At 41.9% G+C, this 16,174-nt stretch overlaps 1 protein-coding gene across 2 annotated transcripts; it reads left to right on the top strand.

The window, feature by feature from the left end:
- The first annotated feature begins 8,076 nt into the window (after positions 1-8,076).
- LOC124684000 (sulfate transporter 1.2-like) lies at positions 8,077-14,652 on the top strand. 2 transcript variants are annotated; one of them, XM_047218413.1, is made up of 14 exons: positions 8,077-8,164; positions 10,652-11,012; positions 11,096-11,144; positions 11,236-11,443; positions 11,545-11,719; positions 12,483-12,548; positions 12,626-12,739; positions 12,827-12,943; positions 13,036-13,162; positions 13,252-13,538; positions 13,636-13,826; positions 13,938-14,023; positions 14,111-14,187; positions 14,273-14,652. In XM_047218413.1, the coding sequence occupies exons 2-14, from the start codon at positions 10,680-10,682 to the stop codon at positions 14,414-14,416; spliced, it is 1,974 nt and encodes a 657-aa protein (XP_047074369.1). In that variant the 5' UTR covers positions 8,077-8,164; positions 10,652-10,679; the 3' UTR covers positions 14,417-14,652. The 2 variants fall into 2 exon arrangements, with proteins under 2 accessions (XP_047074369.1, XP_047074376.1); XM_047218420.1 differs by having other exon boundaries at positions 8,083-8,164; positions 10,672-11,012.
- Positions 14,653-16,174: the final 1,522 nt, after the last annotated feature.

The following is a 16,174-nucleotide window of genomic DNA, read 5'->3' as shown; positions in this document are numbered from 1 at the left end:
TCTTGAGAAAGAATTTCTCACTAAAGAAGTGACTCGGAAGAAAAGTAGAACTCGATGAGATTGATGAATCTATACTCGTTGATCGAGTAGCGCGATACCGGAAGTTGTACCTGTACCGCCTACACCGGCAACGAGAGGAAGCAAATGATAATGATCATGAAACTTCGAACGAGGAAACTACTGAACCTCGCAGATCGACAAGGGAACGTACCACTCCTGATTGGTTTGATCCTTGTCTAAATGTCATGATTGTGGATAACAATGATAAGGACCCTGCGACGTATGAAGAAGCGATGATGAGCCCAGATTCCAACAAATGGCAAGAAGCCATGAAATCCGAAATGGGATCCATGTATGATAACAAAGTATGGACTTTGGTAGACTTACCTGAGAGCCGAAAGGCTGTCGAGAATAAATGGATCTTCAAGAGAAAAACAGATGCCGATGGTAATATTACTCGTCTATAAAGCTCGACTTGTCGCAAAGGGTTTCCGACAAATTCAAGGAGTTGACTACGATGAGACTTTCTCACCGGTAGCGAAGCTAAAATCTGTGAGGATTTTGTTAGCAATAGCTGCATTTTTCGATTATGAGATTTGGCGGATGGATGTCAAAACGGCGTTCCTTAATGGAGACATTGAGGAAGAGTTGTATATGGTACAACCCAAAGGTTTTGTCGATCCTAAAAATGCCGACAAAGTATGCAAACTTCAGCGTTCAATCTATGGACTGAAGCAAGCATCAAGAAGTTGGAACCGACGCTTTGATAAGGTGATCAAAGACTTCGGGTTTATACGAGTGTCATGGAGAGGCCTGTATTTACAAGAAAGTGAGTGGGAGCTCCGTAGCATTCCCGATATTATATGTAGATGACATATTATTGATCGGGAATGATATAGAACTATTAAGCGATGTTAAGGGTTATTTGAATAATAGTTTTTCAATGAAAGACCTTGGTGAAGCATCATATATATTAGGCATCAAGATTTATAGAGATAGATCAAGACGCCTAATAGGGCTATCACAGAGTACATATCCGGACAAGATTCTAAAGAAATTTAGAATGGACGAAAGTAAGAAAGGGTTCTTACCTATGTTACTGTGCAAGGTATTGAGTAAGACTCAAGGACCGGCTACGGCAGAAGAAAGAGAAAGGATGAATAATATCCCCTATGCCTCGGCGATAGGATCTATCATGTATGCCATGCTATGTACTAGACCGGATATAGCACATGCTCGTTAGTTTGACTAGCGAGATATCAAAGTGATCCAGGAATGGAACACTCGGACAGCGGTCAAGAATATCCTGAAGTACTTGAAAAGAACTAAGGATATGTTTCTTTGTTATGGAGGTGACCAAGAGCTCGTTGTAAACGGTTACACCGATGCAAGTTGGAACACCGATCCCGATGACTCTAAGTCACAATCTGGGTACGTGTTTATATTGAATGGTGCCGCAGATAAGTCGGGCAAGCTCGAAGCGGTGCACGGTGGCGAAGTCTTCAACGGAATCGAGTACATAGCGGCTTCGGAGGCTTCATCGAAGCGGTATGGATGAAGAGGTTCATTGTAGAGCTCGGTGTGGTTCCTAGTGCATTGGACCCATTAATCATTTCATTGTGATAACATGGGTGCCATCGCCAATGCACAAGAACCAAGGTCACACAAGAGGCTGAAGCATATCAAGCTGCGTTACCACTCGATTCGCGAGTACATCGAAGATGGAGAAGTAAAGATTTGCAAAGTACACACCGATCCGAATGTAGCAGATCCGTTGACTAAAGCTCTCCCTAGGGCAAAGCATGACCAACACCAGAATGCCATGGGTGTTAGGTATATTACTATGTAATCTAGATTATTGACTCTAGTGCAAGTGGGAGACGGAAGGAGATATGCCCTAGAGGCAATAATAAAGTGGTTATTATTTATATCTTTATGTTTATGATAAATGTTTATATATCATGCTAGAATTGTATTAACCGAAACATTAGTACATGTGTGATATGTAGACAACAAGAAGTCCCTAGTATGCCTCTTAAACTAGCTTGTTGATTAATGGATGATTAGTTTCATAATCATGAACATTGGATGTTATTAATAACAAGGTTATATCATTATATGAATGATGTAATGGACACACCCAATTAAGCGTAGCATAAGATCTCGTCATTAAGTTATTTGCTATAAGCTTTCGATACATAGTTACCTAGTCCTTATGACCATGAGATCATGTAAATCACTTATACCGGAAAGGTACTTTGATTACACCAAACACCACTGCGTAAATGGGTGGCTATAAAGGTGGGATTAAGTATCCGGAAAGTATGAGTTGAGGCATATGGATCAATAGTGGGATTTGTCCATCCCGATGACGGATAGATATACTCTGGGCCCTCTCGGTGGAATGTCGTCTAATGTCTTGCAAGCATATGAATGAGTTCATAAGAGACCACATACCACGGTACGAGTAAAAGAGTACTTGTCAGGAGACGAGGTTGAACAAGGTATAAAGTGATACCGAAGATCAAACCTCGGACAAGTAAAATATCGCGAGACAAAGGGAATTGGTAATGTATGTGAATGGTTCATTCGATCACTAAAGTCATCGTTGAATATGTGGGAGCCATTATGGATCTCCAGATCCCGCTATTGGTTATTGGTCGGAGTGAGTACTCAACCATGTCCGCATAGTTCTCGAACCGTAGGGTGACACACTTAAAGTTGGATGTTGAAATGGTAGTTCTTGAATATGGAATGAAGTTGGAATATTTGTTCGGAGTCCCGGATGTGATCCCGGACATCACGAGGAGTCCCGGAATGGTCCGGAGAATAAGATTCATATATAGGATGTCATTTTATGTGAATAAAATGTCGCGGAAGGTTCTATGGAAGGTTCTAGAAGGTTCTAGAAAAGTCCGGAAGAAACCACCAAGGAAGGTGGAGTCCACAAGGGACTCCACCCCCCATGGCCGGCCAACCCTAGTGGGGGAGGAGTCCCAAGTGGACTCCCCTTAGGGGCCGGCCACCCCCCCACATGGGAGGTGGGAATCCCACCTTTGGGTGGGAGTCCTAGTTGGGCTAGGATTACCCCCTCCTATGGAAGGATTTGGTTCGGGTCTTATTCGAAGACTTGGACACCACTTCTTGGGGTTCCACCTATATAATGAGGGACAAGGGGGAGGGGGCCGGCCACCTCAAACACCACCAAGGTGGCCGCACCCCTATAGTGGCCGGCGCCCCCTCTCCCCAAACCCTAGCCGCCTCGCTCCTCCACTTCCCGCACGCTTAGCGAAGCTCCGCCGGACTTCTCCACCACCACCGACACCACGCCGTCGTGCTGTCGGATTCAAGAGGAGCTACTACTTCCGCTGCCCGCCGGAACGGGGAGGTGGACGTCGTCTTCATCAACAACCGAACGTGTGACCGAGTACGGAGGTGCTGCCCGTTCGTGGCGCCGGAACCGATCGTGATCAAGATCTTCTACGCGCTTTTGCAAGCGGCAAGTGAACGTCTACCGCAGCAACAAGAGCCTCATCTTGTAGGCTTTGGAATCTCTTCAAGGGTGAGACTCGATACCCCCTCGTTGCTACCGTCTTCTAGATTGCATCTTGGCTTGGATTGCGTGTTCGCGGTAGGAAAATTTTTGTTTTCTATGCTACGTTATCCTACAGGCCCTACACCGGAACCAAACCTGTTCGTCGGAACGAAACCGAATAGCCGGAACGACTTCCAGTAGCCAGTTATAGTAAACCGGAACCCAAACCGGCGCTGGCGCCGGAAAGTCCAAGTCATTCCCGCGCACGGGCTGGCACCGCCGGTTTTACCGCCGAAAATCGTCGAATCTTAGCAGTCTCCAACTATTTGCCTTGTAACTTTACCCTTCTGCCACTGGTTACTATATATACTCTTGGTACGGCCAGATCTAGGGTTAGACAAGAATTTGAGTTTATGCTTGAGCTTTGTCTCACCTACTACTAGGACTATCATATCCTTAGTATCAAGGCTACTCTTGAGGATCTTTCTCTCTTCATGTATGATTTTGGTGCAAGCACTCTTTCATACAAGTTCTAGAGTTGATTCCTTCACCAATCTCTCAACCCTTGAATTCTACCTCATGGGTCTCTCCAAGATTTGATTCTATTGGCTTGATCTAACCTACCAAGGGAGTTGAATTTGGTTTGTATTGGGTGTGTGAGTGTGTTTTGCCTTTGAATCTTGTGTTCTTCTTCCATTTCCCATCCCCCTCATTCACCAACGTGGTCAATTTCGTGAGATTGGACCAAAACCCTAGACCTCAGGTCTCATCATATGGTATCATCAACTCTTGTGGTGCTCGGGATTCTTGGAGACATTCTTTAATAGAATCTAACATGGCAAGGAGTGTGTGGTCTCTTGTTGATGATAGTATTACTAAACATATACGCAACTCATCTGGGGTTCATGCACCCGAGTTCATTTTCACCATGATTGAAATGTTGTCTGAACAAGAGCAGGCGAAATGCTTTGTCACACTCTGCGCAATCTGGTACGCGAAGAGAAAGGTGATACAGGAGGAAATATACCAAAGCCCTTTGTCTATGTATGCATTTGTGCAGAATTTCTTAGCTTGCCTGGAAAGTTTAGCTGAGTGGAAGAAGAAGATCGCAGTTCAGCATCCTATGTCTGTACCTACTGTGTCTCCTCGGTGGATTGACCCATTTGCACGAGAAATTAAAATAAATGTTGATGATGTTGTTAGTAAAAATGAAAACAAGGGTGTTGTCGCTACGGTGGCGAGGGATGCGGAAGGTTGCTTCGTGGGAGCCTCGTCGGTGGTCTTTGAATGTCGCATCAACCCCGAAACTCTAGAAGCGCTAGCCTGTGGAGAGGGTTTGGCGCTATCTTCTGATACCCTTGCAAGGAGAAACCGAGTGGCAAGCGACTGTTAGTTGGCTGTCAAAAGTATTAAGGAAGGAACTATGGAAACTTATGCTCATATAGTCGAGGAGATCAGAGAGTGGAGCACTGAGTTTCAGGGTGTGGCTTCTGTTTCGAACGGCGAACTTCTAATCAGGAACCTAAAAAATCTGGCTAAATTTTCCTGTTTAATAGCTTTGGCCGTTCTGTTTGACCAATTAATCCACCTGATGGTGTAGACATCCCTGCAATAGTTGAGTTTTTTTTTAAGGGAACCAATGCTCAAAAAAAAAGCTAACATCGAGCGCGCGTACGCCTTTTCTGGTTGATCACGATTGATCTCACCGCAAGCTATCGTGCCCTGCCCTCCATGCTTTATCCGTCTCCTATGCTACATATGAATCTTGCCGCAGTTGCCACTATGTAATTCTTCAACACAATATCGTCGTGTGGTGCGCGGCCTCGGGGCCGGCGTGTGGTGTTGTGTTGTATCGGTTTTCGGCTGGTTTCCCTCATAAACTGGCCATTCTCTTCTCCTATATCAATGAATGGCAAGCCTCTTGCCTAGTTTCAAAAAAAAAAAATATCGTCGTGGCATGGCTCCAATCTGTAATTAGTTGACGGTGCAAACAAAAAAAATTGTGGTACTTAAAGTTTTCAAAAAATGCAAACTAAAATTATGGATCTACATTGTGTTGTATCTTGTGCATCTGTGAAGTTTCATCCGAAAATATGACGATCTGTGAAGGTTCACAACATATGGCATAACCAACGTCTACAATTTTAGTTTACATTTTTCGAAAACTTGAAACTGTCACAATAAAATAGGGTGCACCCCCAAGTAGTTGGGGAATATTCGCACCAATCGTCGTGACATGGTTTACAAAATATCTACATGCATGGTTCGATGAATTGTAAATTTAAATGTGGTACGTGCAGTTTAATTAGTATCCATCATCAGCAGCGGTCGCGATGATTAGGTGGTGATGGTCATATCTGAAGTTCTAAACCTAGCGAAAGTAGAATAAACATACCAGTTCGTACATGCCACGCATAAGAGTCCAATGAGCATCCACATCGGTGAAGATTTGCCTGGCAACCAAATACAATTTCGTTTGACTAAGTCCTCTTAAGGCTAAGCCATCTCACATTGCATAGTATCTCATAGATCAACTTCAGTTACTACCTTTACATTGCGTAATGTTATTCACTTGTACATATTCTTATAACAGTTGTTCATTTGCAGAATCATTATACAAAGTTGTAGATATCGTATAATTAATATAGTATTTATTTTTTCTGGACCTACTCGCTTTTATACGATGAGTAATATGCACAGTTAGCTTATGCCTAGTTGGTATACTGCATAATGTTAACTTTGATACCATATTGTGAGATCGAGGTCTCTAAAGAGCAAATTTCTTCACAAAGAATCATGCATCTGGCATACAAGTATACAACGAATCTAAGACTGCATTACGAAGCACGTTGGTGTTGTGTGAACACTAATAGAAAGCTTGAAGAGGTTTTTAACGCTGAAACACTTGACCAAGAATATCTCGTCATGTTGAAAAATATTGCTCCGAACGTCTTATGATCAATCATTCGTTTAATATGCACGCAAAGTAAACAAAATTTCCAAGAATATCTTGTCGGCCCTGTTGTTGTTTGGCTGTGGATGTTTGTACAATTGTACTTGGCTCTTCTCCTCTGTATAGATAAAAATGGTGTGCACTCTCGCGCATTTCTGATAAAATGACAAATAACTGGACACGCCCTATCAAATAACACCATACAACCATTTAACCCTTTTCTTGAGACTTTATGTCCTAGGATTTAGGAAAAAACATAATGAAACCAAACTTTTGTACTCCCTCTAATTCATATTACTTGCCATTAAAATGGATGTATCTATAACTAAAATATGTCTAGATATATCAATATTAGCATCAGTAAATATGAATCAGAGGGAGTACTTCAATATGAACATATTCAAACATAAAACATGTCGCCGTTAGAGGATCATTATCACCATGCGTCCATATAAAAGAAAGCGACGTAGGGTTTAGACTTCGTCATGTAGCAAACAATATCTACTTGTGTCTCCAAAAAATCTAGTTGTCTACACCGGTAAGGTAGGTGTGACTAACGAGAGCATGGCAGAGAACTTTGTGGCGGGGCGAGGAAGACACACGCATGGGGCTATAAGTGGCGTAGGGAAACTGTTGTGCGGGTGAGAGGTAGAGCTAGGAGGCTAGAGTTGGTTGGAACGACGCTTCTTCCGTGAAGAGAGAGATGTGCGGGAGTGAGAGACTGTGAGAAGACTTTTTTCCTCCTTAAAAATAAAATTTCCGACAATAGGTTCGTGAAAGTAGCCTATATCCTCTATTCAGAGGCAGAAAGTTTTGGTTTTACATGACCCTCTAAATTAAAGGTTCTTTTAAAGGACGGGTGGTTTTAGAAAATGCGGGTTACTTCCTAAAAAAAACAGCTTTTAAAAACGGAGCTACTTCATATTAAAATCAATTAATATGAATCGGAGGGAGTAGCAGATCACTGTAACCTCCAATTTTTTGATGGCAACCTCCTGTGTATCCATCCCTGGAGGCTGGAGCCAACCAGGTTGAAATGTATAGGGACGGATTCCCGTCCTCGTAAACGACGACCTCTCCGGAGTGACCGCTGTTGACGGGCAAGAGCTACAGCGACGCACCCCACAATTCCAACGCCTTGGCCCACCTGTCATTCACTTGCGGTCGTAGTACTGGCTTACTCTTCCACGGTCAAACATTGAAACCATTCTTCCCTCGCGACCGCCCGTTGGTGCCCCGTTCCGCCGTGTACACACGCACTGACGCACACCCCGACCGCCGTCGGCCGGCAGTGTCCCGTCCGGCCGCCCTGTGGGCCCACGGTGGCGCGGGCCCCGCAACGACTTCCCCGGCGACGACCCGGCATTTCTTTTCGTTTGCCACGCCCCGCATTTCGCCATTATCGCCGTCCTCCTCCCTGTCTCGCCTCCAAAAACCCCGCAGAGGTCGCTACCTTCCCCATTGCTGGTCTTTTTGTCTGTTGGGCGTGTTCGTTTCTTCCCCGGAGACTCGGCAAGGGCGATCCTTCCCGTTCCTCCACGCGCACGTATATAAATCACTTCTCGCGACGCGGAGATGCGGCGCTCGTGCTCGTGCTCGTGCAGTGGTGAAGCTTGAGCGGCGGCTCCATCGATCCATCCGCCCGTTTGGCTCTCATTCTCTCCGCCGGATATTCGGTAAGATTTGTTCCTCCATTTGGCAGTGTGCTCATTTCCAGCCTTTTTCACATTTTCTGTTTCTGAACAACTCATTCCCATCCTTGGATTACAGTCTTTCGTTTCTTGGGAACTCGTTGCATTTGGTTGTTATGGCTGTGATTAAACTGTTGGTTTGTCGGACTGGACGGATTGTCTATGTTTTCGAGCCATTAGTGTCTTTCTTTGGGAAATCATCGGTAATTTATCCCATGCTTTGTATGGACGAGAATCTGGCAACGTTATGCTCTATATAGTCTGCTTGTATGCCAGAACTGGTGCTTGACAATTGATCAAATATCTCACTATATCATCAGTCGAGTCGTAATTTGCATCCTCTAACCAACCTAATAACTGACAGGTTTACTCGGAAAAATAAATTAACTGACGGAAAATTTCCATTACATTATATAGTTAGCTAGGTTTACTTAGAACTCAAGTGATAACAGGGCTTCTTATCACTGTGAACTCATTCGGAGAGGAGTGGAGATCAGTCAAAGATTATGTCAACAGATTAAGCTCACCAAAATTATGCACGCTTTTGATAATAAATCAATGTCTACAGTTGCAAACAACTGATTCCATTTATCGGTATATATGGTACATGTCTGAAATGGAAAGCTTCCTGTCTGCCTTGTCAAATGAAATAGTATCTACAATTCTACATCCATCTTAGTTGGACCATTTCAGCCTACGCACGAAGTTGACTCATTTGGATTTTATTAATCTCTGATCTATTAGCATTCCAAGAGAATCGTTGGAACTGTCTGCACCAATTATTGCTGTTTGAATAAGTCTGATTGACCTTTCAGATTGAATAAATCCGGAAGTCTTGTGCTTTCCTGACACAACAGTCCACCATATTGTCCATTGTTCACACTGAACTGAGTACAAAACAATACAGTCGTTTCTAACAAAATACAGTGTGATTGAGTTTTTCTTTTTCTTTTTCGTTTTACATACTTATATAACGGGATAATATAATAATTGTCAGATGGTTTATATCTTAATACATACATTGCTAACACAAGAGAACTTCCTGTTTCTTCTTTCTATTGGTTTGCAAAAGGAGACAAAAGTGGATTTCTAGTCGCACTAAATTCAGAAGAAAAAAACAGAGGCATTAACTACAAACCTCTACTTTTTTATTATTGTAGTACTGGACATTCTCAAAATGGTACTGTCTATCCTCCCTCGTAATGGTATAGTGTTACAGAATGGCCTTATGCCTCATCCGTGCGTAGAGAAACTCGATGTTCGAATACATTATTGTACAAGCATCTCTAAGGGAACCATGTTTTATTTTTTTCAAAGATTCAATATATTGAATAAAAAAACCTCTGATATAGAGTGTAACTTGACTATCGTGGCCTGCCCAAGTAAAATTACGATAAAAGAAATGCATTGATATGTGGAGAGGTGGACAACTAGATTGAAATTACTTAAAGGGAATTTCCTTATTTTATAATTCTTCAATAAATCCTGATTTTATAGAAATTATGATGCTTTGAAATAATAATAAAAGAACCCTGAAATTCCTTGGTTACAATTGAGAGAAACAGGTGGCTGTTCTATATAAGAGTTAGAATCAGTTGTTGAAATGGATATTTTTGTAGAACAAAGATAGCGTAAATTTGATTCACGGTTGCTCTTCTTCGCTGCTCATATAAATAGATTTGCCTGCTATTGATCCAAGATGAACATATATTTTCATCATAAATAACTAACTCCAATCGTTTGCTCAAAAAAAAGATAACTTGTTCTCTGCCACCACATCACTCGACAAGTCCTTTAAATCCTTGTATACGTAATTGTAAGTTTATTAGCAATATAATCCGAGCATGTTAAAAAATAGAGTTCAAATTAATTTTAATTCAAAATTTGAAAAAATGAGAAAAGTACTTTAATGATTAATCACAACGAAAAGAAAAAGGAAAAGAGAAAATTCTATTATTCAAAAAAAAATTCTTATAGCACACTTCGAATTTGAAGTTAAAATCTTAAAGGGTGCTAGAACACATTAGGCTAATTAAAAAAATTGAATTAAATTTTTAATACATTCTGTATACTGAGCGAAAGTTGATTCTGCTATTGCACCATCAAGGGTGATTTCATTTTCTAATTTTCCTCCTTTATTTATCTAAATCTGGAAAAAATGTGAGGTTAGTTGATATTGTACAACTTTATTTTTTTCGTACAGCTTTCTGAATACTAAATGTCGAAAAAAACAGAAGGATCAAATGAATCGTACTACATGATTTGTCCGTCGGTAACATTTCTGATATGGTTGACAAACTCTATGCAATATAGTGGTGCTCTGTCAATTGATTCTATACATGTACCTATCCTCATTTTGACGGGCCATTGAGTTGGTTTACTGTAATATTGTGGTTGCCTTTTTACAATATTTGAGAACCTATAACCTCCATACCCCCTCCAGTTACTAAATTAATTCAGTGCTTTCCATAGATAACAAAGAGCTATTTCAGTATCAGAGATGGTTCATCATATAACCGACGAGGCAGCAGCAAATGAACCTACCATCACCACACAGACACCCTCCTATGACCCATCTCAAGGACCGCTGGTGTATAAGGTGGGCTATCCCCCTCAAAAGAACCTGGCCACAGAGTTCACAGACACATTGAGGGAGACTTTCTTCCATGAAAACCCGCTGCGTCAGTACAAGGGTCAATCTGGATGGACAAGATTCACGATGGGGTTGCAGTTCTTGTTTCCAGTTGTTGGATGGGGCAGGAATTACAACTTCATCAAGTTCAGGAGTGATCTAATTGCCGGATTGACTATTGCCAGTCTCTGCATTCCTCAGGTATCAAGGATGACTGGTCCACCTCTGATTTGATTACTTTAAGTCTTGAACTGCGCCTGATATTTAATATTGGACTCTAATAGGACATTGGTTATTCGAAGCTTGCTAATTTGGACCCACAGTACGGGCTATGTAAGTTTCTCCTGTCATGTCTTTTGTGGAGCATTATGTAAAAATTAAGCTTGATTTTCCATTATAATTTACTTATGCTAGTTGGTTTTAGACTCCAGCTTCGTTCCCCCATTGATATATGCTGCAATGGGTAGCTCAAGGGATATAGCGATTGGTCCAGTTGCTGTGGTTTCTCTTTTAATAGGTTCACTTCTACAAAATGAGGTTGACCATGTTAAAAACAAGGAGGAATACATACGCCTTGCTTTCACGGCAACCTTCTTTGCTGGTATCACTCAAGCAGCCCTAGGATTTCTAAGGTATATGCAAATTACCTACTAGAAGCTTGCACAATGTAGATGCGTTGAACTTTTTTTTTTTGAGGGTAAGTTGCGTTGAACTAAGAGTTCACATTTTCCAGGTTAGGGTTCCTCATCGAGTTCTTGTCACATGCTGCAATTGTCGGGTTCATGGGGGGAGCAGCCATAACTATTGCCCTGCAGCAGCTGAAATACGTGTTGGGTATCGTGAATTTTACAAGGAAAACCGACATAGTTTCGGTTATGAAATCTGTCTGGAGTTCAGTCCATCATGGGGTACTTATGTCATACTTAGCTCTAACGTCTCACATTTATATTTTAGTGAGAACATTATTCTCTGGATTTCTGTAACTATATCAATGCATTTGTAATCCCAAGAACCAGTGGCGGACCCAGAAATAAGTTTCAGTGGGGGCACAAAGTTTGACCAGGGGCAATTATGTTCTGAATTCAAAATTTTCAAAAAAGTTTCTTTGAAATTCTCAAGAATTTGGGGAATTTGAGGGCCTACACCCCCACTCAGCTCTTTTTGGGTCCGCTCCTGCCAAGAACATAAATATTTTTTTGTTACTAACAAATTACAGTCATGACATGGAAATAACTTATTTGGCTCCAACCTTTTTGGTTGCAAGCAGTCAGTGAACTGTTTTCGGAATTTGCGGAGCTCGTTTGACATATTCCATTTGGAAAAAAGGCAGCTGAATTTATTCACGTTTTCATGGTTCTTCCCATGACAGGCATTAGCTTAGACTGATGAGCAGATTTTCGCAACTAGTTGCCCATGCAACCCAAATTCTCTTCCTATTTTTGTGTAGCTCACACATGGTCATACTTTTAGTCATTTAGATGATTTTTTTTTTTGCAAGTGCACATGATATTGCTAACATCGATGAATTACTTCATAATTTTTGTAAACTCGGAATATGAAAAATAGAGGAGAGAATATGGGGTGCATGGGCAACTGGTTGCCAGAATTACACTCTGAGGCTAAAAATGATATCAATCGCAAGTACTGACAGGGAGTTTTTTATATATGCAGTGGAACTGGCAAACAATTGTGATTGGCACATCTTTCCTGGCTTTCCTTCTGTTTGCCAAGTACATCGTAAGCACTTCTTATCTTTGCAACACCATTAACGATGGAATTTTAATCCATATACTAAAAATATTTGATTTACACAGGGAAAGAAGAACAGGAAGTTTTTCTGGGTGCCAGCTGTTGCTCCTATAATTTCAGTTATTATGTCAACCTTTTTTGTATACATAACCCGTGCTGACAAGCAAGGTGTTCAGATAGTAAGTAACTAAAAGTTAGTATTCTACTAAGGCTTAGTCATATCGTTTTTGTAATGGATAGAAATTTTGTTGTCATTTGGTCATCAGGTGAAGTTCATCGAAAAGGGCATCAACCCATCATCAGCACACAAGATTTTTTTCACTGGTCCATTCGTTTTAAAAGGTTTCAAGATCGGTGTTGTTTGCGGCATAGTTGGTTTGACAGTATGTATGCTGATATAAATGCATAAATATTTTTTATCCCGTCATGTGCTTCTCCAGATTTCTCATCAATATGTGTGCGACTACTTTATCAGGAAGCTGTGGCAATTGGAAGGACGTTTGCCGCTATTAAGGACTACCAGTTAGATGGGAACAAGGAGATGGTCGCACTTGGAACTATGAACATAGTAGGCTCAATGACATCTTGCTATGTCACAACAGGTAGCTCAACCCATTTTTTACCCAACAGAGATAGCAAGAAACTATCTGAAAAATCCAGTGCTCAAACCCTTACCCTTGATTTTTTTCAGGTTCTTTCTCACGTTCTGCGGTTAACTTCATGGCTGGTTGCAAAACTCCTGTATCCAATGTGGTTATGTCAGTAGTTGTGCTTCTCACCTTGTTGGTCATCACACCGCTATTCAAATATACGCCAAATGCAATCCTAGGGTCGATCATTATCTCTGCTGTAATCAGTCTTGTGGACTATGAAGCAGCGATTCTTATCTGGAAAGTTGACAAGTTGGACTTCATTGCTTGCATGGGAGCATTTTTCGGTGTTATTTTCGTATCGGTTGAGATTGGTCTCTTGATTGCTGTAAGGACCAAGCATAGCTTCAAAAAATAATAATATATTGTCATGTCTTCTTTTGAAGAGATAAGTAGAACTCACCTGCTGTTCCTGATATTTACAGGTAGCAATCTCATTTGCTAAAATACTTCTTCAAGTAACAAGGCCAAGGACAGCTCTGCTTGGAAACCTTCCGGGAACCACAATATACAGGAACACCAGTCAGTATCCAGAAGCAAAGCTTGTTCCTGGGGTGGTGATAGTGAGGGTTGATTCTGCTATTTATTTTTCCAACTCCAATTACGTCCGAGAAAGGTAATAATGCAAAATTTACCTCACTCAGTGTTTCGAATTTGAAAAACGGTGAATAGCACAAAAATTCAATAACTCCAACCTCATAGCCTGGTATCTGGTGATCCATTTCAGAATTCTTAGGTGGTTGACAGATGAAGAAGACAGAGCCAAGGCAGTGGGACTTCCTAAAATAAATTTCTTGATTGTTGAAATGTCACGTAAGTAAAATGATCCATTGATCCTACAACATTCAACTTTTTAACAATCATCATACTGATGTGGTTCAGTTTAAAATGCTGGTGCAGCCGTTATCGATATCGATACAAGTGGCATTCATTCTCTTGAAGATCTATACAAGAATCTTCAGAAGAGAGAGATCCAGGTAGATTCATTGAAACTTAAAACATTAAAAAAAACTGTTCTTACTGGGCCACTGATTATTTTGCTTGTATTGTGTACTTTGGCAGCTCATTCTGTCAAATCCTGGTTCTGTTGTCATCGAAAAACTGCAAGCATCCAAACTCACCGAGCACATAGGAAGCAGCAATATTTTCCTTGCAGTTTCTGACGCTGTGCGGTTCTGCACAACAAAGTCGATGCAAGAACCATGATGCGAATGGGTGTGGACGTGTGGCATCTATATACATCTGTATCATCTGTTAATGATAGATATAGCTATGTTCAAAGGTGAAGCGAGTGCTTCAGAATAACTGCAGAGGGCTGGTGGGCAAGTGTTGTAAATAGTTTTTTTTCCTTTGTTATTAAGCAAGCTGGACAGTCTAAAATGATGTAGCTTTGTGCCAACGTACAAACGGCTAGAAACATATAGTAAGTTCGGGAAATCATCTGTCTAGTCCATAAATGATAAATTTATGGTGCACGCTACCTAATCAAGATTCTTTTTTGGGGATTTGTGGCCCTTCAAAAACCGCCTATGCCATTTAGGAATAGCCAGTCCCAAACCCGGGTAAAGGAGGAGGATTGTGTTAGGCTTAGCGAGCCAATGTAAAAACCAGCAATTCCAATGGATATGAAACCCAATAAAACTTCGTTGGGGCGTAACTCTCTCCGCGACGCGCCACAGGGGAATCCGGGTGTGGTGTTAAATGAGCGAGGGCTGCGCTGCTACCGCCTTAGATATCGGAACCCAGATGTGGTATTAAATGAGCAAGGGCCGGAGCACCACGAACACCACCGTCTTAGTAGCGCGCTACATCTTCGCCCGGATGTAGTGTTAAGTGAGCAAAGGTCTTTGCATCTCTCTTGATGGATGCGAAGGGCAAGGAAGCTAGCCTAGAAAAATAGGTTGCATGTGGGTAGTTGGAATGTAGGATCCTTGACTGAAAAGTTGCAGGAGTTAGTGGATGTTGCGATCAGGAGGCGTGTACATATCATTTGTGTCTAGGAGACTAGATGGACGGGTCAGTAGGCAAGGGAAGTCGAGACTACCGGCTTCAAGCTTTGGTATTCAGATTCATCCGGTACTAGGAATGGCGTAGGCATCCTCATAGATAAGAGCCTTAAGGATGTAGTAGTGGACGTTCGGAGAAAGGGAGATAGGATCATCCTAGTCAAGCTAGTTGTTGGGAACTTTTTCCTGAACGTTGTTAGTGTTTATGCCCCACAAATTGGGCTCGACATGAGCAGTAAGAGACAATTTTGGGAGGAGTTGGAGGATGTCGTTAGAAGTATACTGGCAAATGAGAAGCTCTACATTGGAGGAGATCTCAATGGCCATGTGGGCACAACTAACACAGGGTTTGAGGGTGTGCATGGATGCTTCAGGTATGGTGACACAAACCAGGAGGATAAAGACATCCTCGACTTTGCGGTAGCCTATAACTTGTTAGTCGCTAACACCTTCTTTACGAAGAGGCAATCTCACTTAGTGACTTTTAGTAGTGCCCAACACTCTAGCTAGATAGACTTTGTCCTCACTAGAAGAAGCGATAGGACGGCTTGTTTGGATTCCAAGGTGATCCCTTGGGAGTGTTTTGTGGCGCAACATAAGCTTGTGGTACCTGACTTCCGTTTTCACGCTCGTGTGATGCGGGATAAATGCATCAAAATCACAAGAACAGAGTGGTGGAAGCTCAAAGGGGAAGCACAACATATCTTTCAGGAGAGGATGATCATGGAAGGACCATGGGACGAAGAGGGAGATGCGGATAGCATGTGGGTGAAGATGGGTACTTGCATCCGAAAGGTAGCTAGGGAGGTGCTTGGAGTGACAAATGGTAAGAATCCGGAAGCTAAGGACACATGGTGGTGAAATGAGGATGTCCAAAGGGCTATCAAGGAGAAGGAGTGTGACAAGAGTTGGCACCATGATAGAAGCACAAGCAACATGGTGAAGTACAAAGATGCTA

The sequence above is a fragment of the Lolium rigidum genome, chromosome 1 (genome assembly GCF_022539505.1).
Source record: "Lolium rigidum isolate FL_2022 chromosome 1, APGP_CSIRO_Lrig_0.1, whole genome shotgun sequence".
In the NCBI taxonomy this organism is placed as follows: Eukaryota; Viridiplantae; Streptophyta; class Magnoliopsida; order Poales; family Poaceae; genus Lolium; species Lolium rigidum.
This window is presented reverse-complemented; position numbering and strand designations above follow the sequence as displayed.

Excerpts from the sequence above, each read along its gene's own strand:
- LOC124684000 (XM_047218413.1), top strand. The coding sequence starts at position 10,680 with ATGGTTCATCATATAACCGACGAGGCAGCAGCAAATGAACCTACCATC. Across the intron at positions 12,549-12,625 it reads TTCTGTTTGCCAAGTACATC|GGAAAGAAGAACAGGAAGTT; the intron begins GTAAGCACTTCT and ends TGATTTACACAG. Across the intron at positions 14,188-14,272 it reads TTCAGAAGAGAGAGATCCAG|CTCATTCTGTCAAATCCTGG; the intron begins GTAGATTCATTG and ends GTACTTTGGCAG.